This window comes from Pteropus vampyrus, unplaced genomic scaffold (assembly GCF_000151845.1).
Source record: "Pteropus vampyrus isolate Shadow unplaced genomic scaffold, Pvam_2.0 Scaffold123, whole genome shotgun sequence".
NCBI lineage: Eukaryota > Metazoa > Chordata > Mammalia > Chiroptera > Pteropodidae > Pteropus > Pteropus vampyrus.
In genome coordinates this window covers 200,085-213,213 of record NW_011888904.1, presented here as the reverse complement: position 1 = coordinate 213,213, position 13,129 = coordinate 200,085, and the positions used below count along the sequence as shown (strand labels likewise).

The window sequence follows — 13,129 nt, the reverse complement described above, 5'->3', positions numbered from 1 at the left end:
GGCAACCCGGAAGAGGGCTCTCAACCAGAACTCGACCGTGCTGGCACTCTGATCTCAGACTTCTAGACTCCAGAACTGTGAGAAATAAATTCCTGTTATTTATAAACCACCCAGTCTATGGTGTTTTTAATAGTAACCCAAACTGACTAAGACATGTATCTTAGCATTCTGAACCTTACGTTTATTGGCTTATAATAAAAATAATCTATTGCCTAATTTGGGGTCTGGAGAGAAAAGACTCTCCCCTGATCTTTGACTTAAAAAAGATGCCCTTAAAATGGTCTGAAACACGATTGATAGTCAATATATCTTAAATTTTATTATACTACTTATTTAAAAAGAGAAAAACAAACTAAGTGTTGGACTTAAGGAGCTAGACAAATTACGAAACATAAATTAAAAAATCATATACAAATATCAAACTCTAGTTAACGAAGGGATGCTAAAGTGTTTAGGGGTGAAATGTATTGATGTTTACAATTTACTATGAAATGCATAAAAAAATGAATTCAACTTACTTTGAAACACATATAAAATAAGATGAATGGATAGAAGAAGAGAGACAAAAGCAATAAAACAAACAGCAAAATGTTAATCGTAGACTCTAGCGGGTAAGTATATGAATTTTCATTTTAAAACTATCTGCAGATTTGAAATTTCCCATAATAAAGTGTTTAAATATTATTTAAACAAAGAAGTTAATATAGATTAAAAACAGAAAATTATATATTAGAAAACGAAAAAAAGCAGAATTGAAAAATACATCCTAGAACTGGAAGACAAATAGATAAATCTCTAGAAAATCAAATTAATAAAAAATGTCTAAAAGGAGAGAAAACTCAAAAGTACCACATTAGTAATTAAAAAGGGGATGTAATCTCTTTTTAGGAGTGTTCAGAAAAATATTTACAACTCTCCACTAGTAATTTTTCTGAATTGGGCAATTTTCTAGGAAAACAGAAATTACTAAGACTTATTTAAGATGAGAAAAAATTCTCAATGAACCAAATAACCATTAGAAAAAAAAAGGAAAATATCACTGCTTACTTCAATAGAGTTAGACCCAGTAGGGTTGCAGGCAACTTCTATCAGACCTTTGAGAGACAGATGATTCTGTTACTACTTACGTGTCCTAAAGTGTAGAAAACTTCCCCTGTTCATTTCATGAAGCTAGAATGATCTTGATTCCAAAACCTGAAAAATATTGCAAATACAAAAACCATAGTGCAACATCATTTATGAATATAAATACCAAAATCCTAAATAAAATATCAAACAAATTGAATCTAGCAGTGTATTATTTGAATGACACATCACAGCCAAATAAAATTTATTTCAAAGGTATAAAGGATGGCTTAATATTAAGAAATGTATTCACAACTTATAATATTAATAAGCCAAAGGAAAATATAATGTAAGTGAATGCCAAAAATATCTTTGATACAATTCAATATCCATTACTGTTAAAAAATTTTTTTAATTTTCCCTTAGCAGAATAAAAGTATGACAGTAAAACATGTTATACTTAAACATGTCATGCTTAACAGTAAAATGGGACAATGCCATTAAAATCAAGAGCATAACAAGGTTTCTCGCTATCACCATTGTTATTCAACATTGCTCTGGGAGTTTTAGCCAATAGCAGGACAACGAAAAGAGATAAGAAGTATAAATATTGGAAAAGGAAAAGCATAGTTTTCATTATGGCTCCTCCCTGGAAAAACCTAAGAAAATCTATTAAATTAATGTAAAAAAATTTTAATGATAACCAGGTCCAAGAAAAATATTTTAAAAAGTCAATAGTTTTTTTTTTTTTACATAGCATCAATAAGCTGTTAAAATATATCATTGAGGAAATAGCAACAATAGCAGCAAGTCATTTTAAAAGCACCCAGGTATAGACTTACTTCACTAGACACATGACCAAATTCATTCTATTATAAAGATTATATATCCTTTACTCACATGTGACAGCCTGGGCCATTTTAGAAAGAAAATGAACACTCGCTGTGATGAGGGGTGCTGCTCTTGGTGCGGCTGCTCCTTGCTGATGGGAAAGTGAACTGGATCCATAGTGCCCACCTTTGCCACTCTTGGGCCAGAGTCTGGTCTTCCACTTCAGAGCCAGCAAAGCCCGGTCAGAAAGAAGTTTCTGCCATGGGCCAAATTAGTGCAGCCTGTACTTCTGCTCTAGTCTAAAGGACTGTAGCTTGAGGGCCATGTTTGTGTGACTCAAGAAGGGGCAGAGGGCCTGGACTCCTTTCTAGGTTTGGAGGGTTGGAGGTTTTCAGGGTGCAAGGAAGAGACTCTGGAAAATGTGGGTGTGCGGAAGGACTGAGAGAGAAGATAGAGAGGAACTGAGAAGGCCTAGTGAGGTCAGGAGGAAGGAGCGTTCAGTAGAACACCTCCAAAAGTTTAAAGCAAGAGGCCTTCCCCATCTTGGGCGGTGCGCTGGAATGACTGGCAGATCCGGTCACATCTCCTTGGTCCTCTTACTTGGCAATGCTGTGCTGGCCCGCTGTGCTGGTATCTTCTTTTTGCTCCATTTCCTTCCCTAAAATGACTCTCCGCCCTGCTCTTTGCCCAGAATGCTGACCTGCATAGTTACCGCAACAGGCTCCCTTGTCCTCTGGTTTCCAACTGGGTTCAGAAATGGGAGGAGACCCAAGGGAGGGAGGGAGGACATGCCTGCTCCATGCAGTGCTCTCGTTAGGTTCTGGAGACCACCTCATCATTTTGGACTTAGAGGTGCTGGCCTCCCCGTGTTACAGCACATGCCCTGCATTCTCCCTGTGGTTTCTTACACCTGCCACACCTGTGTAATTAGTCCCATTATTAAGCCTTCCTCAAATTATCCTAATTTGGGTGAGTCATCTATTTTCCTGCTGAGCCCCGAACAACGTAAACACTTACCTGACTGTTCAGGAAAGCAACTGCTCACATCTCCAGCCAAGTCCAGTGGGAGATTGGTCTGCGGAGAACAGGTGAGGTGATATTTCACCTGCTTACCTGGTGGGGTCCTGGCTAAGATGGGGCTTCCACCTGTGGAAGTGTTAACCAGCAGATGCCATCCCAGATATGAAACCATGTTCCTGAATTTTCCCTCACAGCGCAGCAAGATAACCACCTCTGCTCCCATGTGGGCAGAGGAGAGACCCTGCCCCAACTTGATACAGAGAAGGCTCTAGAAAGATTCTGCACTCATTGGTAGAGTCCAGAGAGAGGAAGGTGTAGTGTGACTGACTTTTTCCTTTGTTTATATTTCCAGGTATTTGGGGGAATGTACATGTTATTTTTATGGTGAGAAAACAATACAATTTCAGAAAAATAAAAGAGTGGGTGGAGCTGTGGCAAGGGTGTTAACTTGCTTCCCCATGTGAAGGCTTCCTGCTTACCTTACCCCCCACCAGCCTAACTTCCTGAGAATTTGACTTTAGACTTTGCAATTGTTCTCTGTGTGCACAGATTTGCTCTCGGCCAGTGAGAGAACAAGGTGAAAATACGTAGACAGTGCTGGATAGCTGTGTCTGTTACTTTTATAATTCCAGTTGCTCCTTGGTCCTGATAGTCAGACCCAACCTAGCAAGCCTTGTCGGTCTGACCTTGAACCTATTCCACTCTGCCCACCCCTTGTGCTCACCTTCAGAGAGCTCTCTCGCATGGCTGGCTCCAGCCCTGAGAATCATTAATCCTGCCTAGCTGCTTTGTGCCAGGTAAAGTCCAGACCAGGTTTTGGGCCTTGGCTTTGCCCTAACTCCCTGCGGGAACTTGGACTAGTACTTCTGCTCTCTGGGCCTGTTTCCCTCTATGTACAAAGTGGAAACCACCCCTACCTCCAAAACTGGTGGATTTGGGAGAGAAATTTCCCTAGGAATGATCTCTCTGCTTTCCCTTTCCCTCAGCTGGCAAAGTACACAACCCAAGCCCCTTTGGCAACTGGGAGAGAGGAAGTTCCCTTTGAGAAATAGAAAACCCTCTATGGGAGTGTGTGGGTTTGACTCCCACCAGCCAGGACTGAAGGAAAACCATGAAATCATATGAAGAAAAATAAAATGTTTCCTATGGATTTTTTGTCAAGGTCAAAATCTGTGTTGGTGGCAGGTGTAACTTTCTTCCCATGATGGAGCTGAAACAGACCCAGGCTGAACCTGGAGGGAGGGGACCAAGCCCAGGGGAAGCCTGGCACTCAGCCTGGCTCAGTTAATATTTCTTCGATAGAGCCCAAGATATTCACAGGACAGAGGGAAAGGAAGCACAGCCTGATAGCGAGGTTGGTGGATGATCTTGAAGGTCTTTGTGACATTGAAGTTTGATGCACATAGTTCCAGGCACACCTGGGTGATTCAGATCAGTCAGTACAGCCGGGAGAGAAGGGCAGAGGCTTTAGATGCCACTGTGGCCTGGCATTCAAGGCTGGCACATCCAATCTTTCCTATACCTCCCCTCACTACCCTTTCCCAACTTGCCAGCTCCACTGTTCCACCACTGAGGACCTAGACGCTCTTGCTTCTGTACCTTTGCTTGGGCTGGACTCTATGCTCAGAATGCCTCTCCTCAAAGCCATCTGGCAGGGCCTTCCTGTTTCTCCCAGGCCCAGCTCAAATCAAACCCTAAGAAGCCTTCTGTCTTCCCCTTGTAAGACTTTCTTCCTCATCATACCTCCTGTGGCATGTTGGCTGTGCAATCATATCACCTGCTCCTGTCTTGTACAGGCAAACCCATAACTGAGGACAACGCCACACAGGGGCTTAGTTGGCAGCCTTTCACACTAGAAATGAATGCCCCACAGCTTGTATCAAAGACATCCTAGTGACTGCTGTTGGCTGCTGCCAAGTGATACCATGCCGAGCTCACCGACTTGCTGAGAAGTGAGCCTTGCCTATGTTTGGGGCAAAGAGACCACACCTTCTATCCTCCTCTACTCTAAACAATTAGCCACTCATCTAGCCTCAGCTGGTGAAGGCAGAAGAGGCCTTTGCACTGGATATGGGAATGAAGTTTTAAAACAACCAGGAAAGAGACCTGAGAAATGAAATTTAAATAACTGGAAGAAAGTACTAAAGTTATGGAATCAAACAGAGATCTTGCTACGGGGTTTCACTACCTAGTTAGAAACAGGGGTCCATCTAGCACAATTGGGGACAGTTATTGGTAAAATAAAACTGTTTTCATATTTATACTCTAACTTGAGACTGCAAAAAACCGTTTCTTTTTTTTTTAATTTTATTTTAGGTGAGGCAACCCTCGGTTGACCTCACAGATTGCAAGGAACATGTCAGTTTACAATCCCTTATTTTCTATTTCTTACGCCTATAGCACCTGGTCTTCTTAGGTGGTCTCCCTGTTTTTTCTTAAGGAAGATGCTATTGGTGGCCTTGGCATTCTTACTTGCCTTCTTGAACCTTGATTTGGTTTGGGCAGCAGTGTCTGCAGTGTCTGACTAGCCAGCTATGGCCATCTTGCTCCCCTCGGCCTGTAATTGGTCTAAAGGTGGGAATACAACCTGATCCTGGCCAAGGAGATACAAGAGATGACTGGTAAGGGATTTCTGAGAAATATCTTTCTTACTCATAAGAGGCACTGGCAGTAGAAGGAGAAGGCCCGTGGCTCTCATCCCCTTTCTTCTTGCTTAGAATACTGTGCTTGAAGCTCAGCTTGGAGCTGAGACAGCCTCCAGGCGACCATGAGGACAGAGCTGTGATCTCTTTACCATGGACATAAAATGAAGACTTGGTGGCATGAGTGACATGCATTGCTGTCCCTGGCCTACAGAAAAATGACGTAGGAGAGACCATCAGTACAGTCGAGTCTTAAGCCTGCGTCCTCTGTCCTGGAGCCCTTGGGAAGCTCCCTGATACAGCTGGCTGTGGAGGGAGGCATCCAGGAGGCAAGCAGAGTCCTCCGCAGGTTGGCCTTTTTGCATTAACTGATTTTAATTTTCTGCACTCATCCGTTACAGTCTCTGCTCTTTGTTGCCACTTTTGCTTTAGATACAATTATTTTATTTTCAGTCACTTTGGAAAATCCCCTTTTTCAATAGATTGGTCGCACAAAGCACCCCATTGGTTGTTATGAGGCTCTGGTGGCTGATGGGTACAACGCCTCTGGGTGTGTGCTCAGCCTGAGGGTCAGGCGTTGCTGGGTGCACAAGTTGAATTGGAAGAAATGACAGTGTCACTTCTGAGCAGGGACCAATGGGCCAGTCGTGGTTCTCTGGGTCTCTCCCTTCCCCTTTGTGAGGACGCCAGAATGGGTCCTGGAGCGAAGATGATGCGGAAAAGAAGTGCAGCTGCCCCACAGTGGACATGTGATGGGAGCAAGATGGGAGCCTCTGCTGTCGTCATCCATGGAGGTTTTGGGGCCTTAAATTCGGCTAACTGATAGACCCTCTCAGGCTCTGATCAACAGGCACTCTGTCTCCACAGTCCAAAGTTGTCACTGCCCTAGGAGATACCCTGGAGCTGGAATATCATGCCCAAGGCTTCCTGGGTCTTGGAGGGCCCGAAGCTTTCTTGGTCCTGAAGGTCTAAAGCTGAGGTCTTTGTACTTGGCATCTGCCACCACCTATCCTCTGGTCATGCCTGGGTCTGGTCTGACCAGCTCTGTTCCAGCTGCCCCACTTTCCCAGGGCCCTTGGCTTGGAATAATAGCACTCCCGTAACTTCCTATTCCAGAGCAAAGGACACAAGACCCAAGAATGAGCAGTGGTTTCATTTTAGATGTCCACATTGCCTGGAAGTACACATAACCATATAAAAATTATTTTTATTAAAATAGAAAAGCTTTCCAGTATATTGCATTGAAGACATTTATATAGACAAAGGAATTGCAACAAACATGCTACATCAACATTGAGATATTCTGAAAGCTTAAGTGCTCACTTTTAAACAACATTTTGGTTTAATAAGCATATTCTTATATATTTCAGAGGGTACATATAATACTGAAAAAAATACTTCATGTAAAATCTAAGTTTAGGTGCATACGAACAAGAAGTATTATACTGAATAGCTTATTTCAAACTGTGAAAACACATTCAAAGTATTCAATTTCTTAGACAACATGCAAACATTTTAATACTTAGATTGACATTTTTAAATATATAAACCATACTCTTTATAATTCTGTATCAGAAAAGAAAGTCAGACAGAACACTTATCTACAATGTGCATGTCACAAAAAGCAAATGTATCTTCATGAACGGAAAGTACTGGGTTAAAACACATGATTGTCACTTTACAAATATGGCTATTCACCTTCTTCATAATAAAATAGAAAAATCATGTATTATTTACATGAACTACTAATTATTTCACTTTTTGGCAATTATATCAGTAGCAGCAATTGGTTTAAAGGTTGATTTTAACTCGGATGAATACCGAATATATATCTGGTTAATATAAAGATGCACAATGCAAGATGTTTTGATGTGATATAACTTCTCCCTTTCACAAAAGTCACAGACACGTTTGTAACCACTGAGACCATCACAGTATATCAGAGTGCCACTCAGTTAGCTTGCTTTTGCTTAATACAATAGATGGGTTCCTAAATTAAATTTCTTTTAAGTTAAATTTGCCTGATGATCCACATGATAATTCCAAAGATGCTTTATCTCTATTTCATATTCTAATGGCAGTGGCTCTTCACTGTGACCCATCGCTTCTAGACAGAGTAGGTATAATTATCTGTAAACAAACACACACACTAGGGGCCCCTTAATACTTCTAGGAACTCTGAAATGAAGTTTCTGTAATACGAAGCCCATAGTAAAAATGAGTTATCTTTCTAAAAAGTGACCATCACATTAATCGGTGATATTGAATATGTTTGAGTGAGGGAACCATCTAATGAGCAAAAGGGAAATTGCAAGGCAGTGACTCCTCCAGAAGGAAATATCCTCTTTTCATTAGTATTTGGAAGAACGTATTTTAACATTTGTAAAAACAAAACAAAAACCCTACTAATATTAGCAGATTAAAAAAATACTGTGTGGTGAGGTGACAAGTGCTTTTACTTGGCCCCTATTCAATTACGAACCAGCAGTCCTGCATGTCTTTCGCAAGGAAGAAAAATTAGATTGAGGGACAGTTTGCACTTTTCATGGGTGGTCAGTTATGTGTCCAGACCATGTGCAAGGCAAGGCCCAGGCTGAGGAGGACGAGGCGAGAATGGTAGGGAGGTCTGGCCCCAGTGCCGGCCGATGGCACACTGCTAGAAACCTGAACCTGGGAAATGATGAGGGCAGAGAGAGGGACATGAGACGCCAGAGTAGGGCTGTCCGAGTTGATAAGGGATTCGATCTTCTCTGCTTCTTTATTGCAGGCCTCAATCTGGAAGAGGAAAATCAGATTCTTTTAATATAAAACCACAGAATCCGTGAAAAGGTCAAATTCCACATATATCCCAACATAGAGAATATGCTTTCTCTTTGTCCTTTTCTTAGCCAAAGTAACATTTAATTATAGTTTTAACTTATTACATAAATAACAACAGCACCAACGGAAATCAAATCAGAAAAGAAACAATCCACAATGGCACTGCCCTTTCTTTTTCCATAATCCTTTCATTACTTATCCACATTTAGACATTATCTTTACATGGTTAAACACAGCCATAGGTAATGGACTTTCAATGCCTATTCACACCTCAGGAAAGCAATTAGGCTTAATGAGCTTTCTAATGATGGCAATTTATAGGATGCTTGTAATCACCCCCTTAACTTGAGCCCTATTATTTTGATGCTGAAACTTGGGATTACACAAGTGAGGTTCACCTCAGTATTGTGAGGAAGAAAAACTGGGGCCCGCAAGACCAGCTCCAGTGGGCTCCTCCTTCCCAATGGTAGCTAGCCCTGAGAAGTCAGGAGTCTATTCTCCTTTGTCACTGTGTGACCTGTGTCACTCCCTGTCTCCCTGGGCCTCAGTTGCCTCGTCTGTATGATGAGCAGATGCCGTCCATCTGTGCACACTTTTGAGCCACAGTTCTCAACCTCTCCCTCTCCCACTCCTGAGCATTTTGCTGTCATATGCGTACCCGGCCTCGGTTCACCTGGTGCAGCGCTGACCCTCAGAGACTGCCTTCCTCTTCTCTCTCCTGCCCAGCTCAAATGCTTCTCTTCCTCACCATCTAGTCCTAACCCAACCTGGCTTGTGCCCACCCCCTTCCAAGTCCACCAGACTTGAAATTGACAAGATAGCTGCACAGTGTACGCTGAACCCCACCTGCAAAGCTTTTGGATAATGATCGACAGGAATGATCAGGATCACAATTTCTGATTCAATGCTGAAATATCCAAATACATCACACTGTGGGACAGACACATGTGTACGAATTTTCTGAAGTATTTCTAGAACTGTTATTGGCTTTTTGTTTGTTACCTAGAAAGAGAAACAATAATTCTATTATCAAAAAAAAAAAAAAATTCCTTATTACTGCCTAAGCTGCCTTGCTATCTTGCCTAAGTCAAGGAGGCTCTTTGGGCCAAGGAAGTCTTAAGAGCAGGGCCCCAATAGGGCCCTGTCAGCTGAATTCTAAATCAGCTGCCATGGAGCTTTGTAGCCAAGATAAACACTCTCACCAGAAGTGTTTAAAAGTGACTGTTCTGAATTGGAGGCCATAGGGAAATAATCAGTCTTCCTGTAAAAATACAGGTGTTTTAATCAAAATGGGGATAATTTTTGAGCTAGAGGCTGTAACATTTCAGGAGCCCTGTCTTCATAACGGCAAACAGCAAAAGTGATGGTACAGAAAAAGGAAAGGGGCAAAACACTCAAGGGATGGTGACTGGCTCTGGAAACAGCCCCCGGAGGACGGGGAACCGTGTGAGGGCAGATGCCCTGAAACCATCTGGGCATCTACCAGTCTCTGGCTGCCTAGCTTTGCCTCTAGTCCTAACTCTGCTTACTGTGCCAGGAGGGTACCTTTACTAAGAAAGGTTCAGGCTGTGATGTGCAGAGCAAGGTCACCACGCAGCCAGGGTGTGGAGGAAAGGAGCACAGAATCGGGAGCCTGACAGCCTCCATTCCAATCCTAGTTCTACTGGTTATGAGCTATACGGCCCTGAGCAAGTTGCTTCCCTGCAAATTAGTTTCTTCATCTGTAAAGGGGACAACACATTCTACTCAGTAGGATTACTGAGAAGTTTATCGATAAGGTTTCAACAGTACCCAGCGTGTAAACCAATTTACCTTTGCAATAGTATCCAGTTTTTCTTTGTCATATAAAACTCTTAACATCCCAGCACATAATGGGCAACATGCACCTGTATAAGAGAAACCATTTTACATGAGTTCAGAATTTCAGAATTAGAAACAAGGAGAATACAAAATAGTTGGTGACACTATCAACCCTTCATTTTGTGCTAAGAGTTATAGCTGGTCTTCCTAATGACTGCCCTTTAGATCGTACCCTGACCAACCTGGATCTTATAATTTATACATTTACCAAATCCTCCCTCCATCCCTGCTTTACCACTTCTCAGGGTGAGGTGTGGTGGTGTAAGACCACACAAAGAGATCTGGCCTTTCAAAAGACGTGGGTCTAAACCCTGCTCTGCTTCAACACCCATTCTGTGACCCAGGGCATATGACCTCCTGGGCCTTTGATTTCTGGCTGCAAAACAAGGGAGCAGGTATTTCATGAGTGTTTAACTCTACTTGAATTTTGCAAATTATTTTGAACTGTTAACAAAACATCAGATCATGGTCTCCAGGAGGAAAGTGGCTTTGTTTTGCTCACTGCTGTGTCCCCAGTGCCCAGAAGAGTATTTGGCATATAGTGGAAGCTCAATAAACACTTGATGAATTTATGGATGAGGAACACACTTGTTAGATCCGGACTAATCTGTTCTGTGCAGACTTGAGATAAAGTCTCTTCTGCCACCTCTGTTTAACTGAAGAGTATTAGACTGTAAGGTAAGCTGTTTTAAAAAATTGTTATCGCTTATAACAGTCTGTATAGAACAAGACTTTCGTGATTATATGCAACTAAAACAATTAGATGCTAAGGCCAACTATTTTCTGTTTCTCTCAATTTCAAATGTTTGTGTTCATCAAAACTATTTCAATTATTCATTCATTAATTACTAATTCTTTATGAATTAACTTTATGGTAATATCTACTTTTTAAAGTAAACATTGTGCAATGGAACTAATAACCATAATTTTAGTAATTAAATACTGCTTTAACGGTTTATACATTGGTGTTTGGTGTAAGATTTTGCTTGAAAAAAGTTTGTCATACTGTTTTAAAACCACTGGACCAGATGATACTAAGGTAACCCATGGCTTTTCAAGGTCGACCCAGAGTAATGCATCTAATCAGCGTCAGGTAGAGTTAAAACTTTTTGAAAATTTTTAATAAACTAGTCAGCTCTTTTCTCCTCAGTGACTCACTCTCTGGAGGCAGATAAGCAAGTCTTCCCAATCCCACCCCCACCCCACCCCAAATATTGCCAGCCTACCAGGCGGGATGATGGGTTTGCACTCAGCTGCTGAGAGCAAAGGACACTTCACAGCAGCACACTCTGCGACAGAACTGTACTCCGAGAGGACCCCAACGGCCTGGCAGGGCCCGGAGTAATCGACTGCCACACGATCTGAGTAGGCAGCACACACGCTACTGTAGGTCTCCCCATTGTGCCCACAGATGGGCTCTGAGGCTCTGCAGAAGGGCTGAGGGCAAATAAATCACAGTTAGCCTGGAAACCTCTATGGTGTACTTTTCCTAACCAAGAGTACACAGTAGGTCTCCCTATTTTCAGGAAGGAAAAAAGACATAGGTATAAACTCTGGGTCCCTCTTAATTAAGCTCCTGAGGTAGGCTAAACATGGGGTGTGGGGCAAGCAGGCTGTCCCAAGATGAAATGAAGAGTACTTTTCTCAGCCTCTTCGGGACTTGGGTGCTCCATCCAAGTGAAGCAATATGAGATAAAATCCCCCCTCCCTCAGATTTCTATTATTCCAGAAGTGCCTGTTTGAAGAAAACAAGATCAATCTTTATGCACATATAGAGGCTCTACCATTTCACACTGGGTAAGGGGCAAGGAGAAGGAAGAGTGGAGAGGTAGAGGGCAGGAAGACTCTAGATCCATCAGGTAGGCTAGGAATATGCGAGAGAAAAACCATAGCCAGGAAGAGGGAACAAGCAGGAAGAGAAGACTGGGAATTCAGAGTAGCAAGTTATCAGTGCAATTGGAATACAAACTCTGAGAGAAAACAAGTTTAAGGGAAACAAGCTGAAGAAAGGATTTTTCAACAATGAAGACCAGGAAAGGAGAAGCAATTGTGTCAGGTGTTAGCTGCTTGTGGGCAGAGGATGCTGGGCCCAAAGATGGGATTCTCCCAGGAAAGGGGCAAGCACATAGACCAGTGGTGCATGTGGGAAGCCTCAGTGGGGTTGTCCTTGAGTTTATTTTTAAACAAGATTAGCGATTACACAACCTTAAAAGACCAAAAGATAAACTGATGTAAAAAAGACATTGTCTTTGAGACATTTTTTATTACTTTTCAGTACTACAATAGGGACTTCAGTGGGAAGAATGGGAAAAGAACTTTTTTCTTGGTTGTTTTAACTTGCATTCTTCCTTAAGTTCTTTTCTTAGGAGTGGGCTGTAAAAAGTCACTCTCTTTTCCTGCTTTTTCATTGGATGTGCAAAGATACACACACTAGCAAGGAAGTCCCTCAGAGTTAGGAGAAAGCCAGTCTTGGGATGGTTCATTTTTAGTAGAGGGCTAAGTTCTCTAGATTTCATAGGGTTCACAAAAGACTCTCAAGTGATCTTACTGCTGATTCATCTGTAAAAGACCATAAACCAATTTTATGCTCTGTGAACTTCAGTTTGTCAGCTAACCACCTGTACCTGGCATGGGCCTTTGTATAAGAGGCTTTTCCCTCTCTGGTACAAAGTACAGAGATTGCTGTGCTCCATGTGGTTTGTGTCACAAACAGGATCACGGACCTGGTCACAGGTGAGCTGTCTTGGCAAACACTCGTATTGGCTACATCCAAATTTATCAAAAGTTGTCAGGCAGACTTGTGGTCTGGGTATGCATCTGAAAAACATGAATGTAGCACCATGAGTCGGGAGGGACTATGGTGGGACTGGTAAAGCATTGACAAGGCCCAG

At 42.2% G+C, this 13,129-nt stretch overlaps 1 protein-coding gene across 1 annotated transcript in view; it reads right to left on the bottom strand.

Moving 5' to 3' along the window:
• Positions 1 to 6,745: 6,745 nt before the first annotated feature.
• The window catches only part of RECK (reversion inducing cysteine rich protein with kazal motifs), a 63,821-nt gene continuing 57,437 nt past the window's right edge, over positions 6,746 to 13,129 (bottom strand). Inside the window, exons 16-20 of the mRNA XM_011366296.2 lie at positions 12,863 to 13,055; positions 11,465 to 11,675; positions 10,191 to 10,264; positions 9,225 to 9,380; positions 6,746 to 8,333 (exon numbers count right to left, since the gene is read on the bottom strand). Coding sequence (XP_011364598.1) covers positions 8,112 to 8,333; positions 9,225 to 9,380; positions 10,191 to 10,264; positions 11,465 to 11,675; positions 12,863 to 13,055 — 856 coding nt within the window. The 3' untranslated portion in view covers positions 6,746 to 8,111. The remainder of the gene's footprint in view (positions 8,334 to 9,224; positions 9,381 to 10,190; positions 10,265 to 11,464; positions 11,676 to 12,862; positions 13,056 to 13,129) is intronic.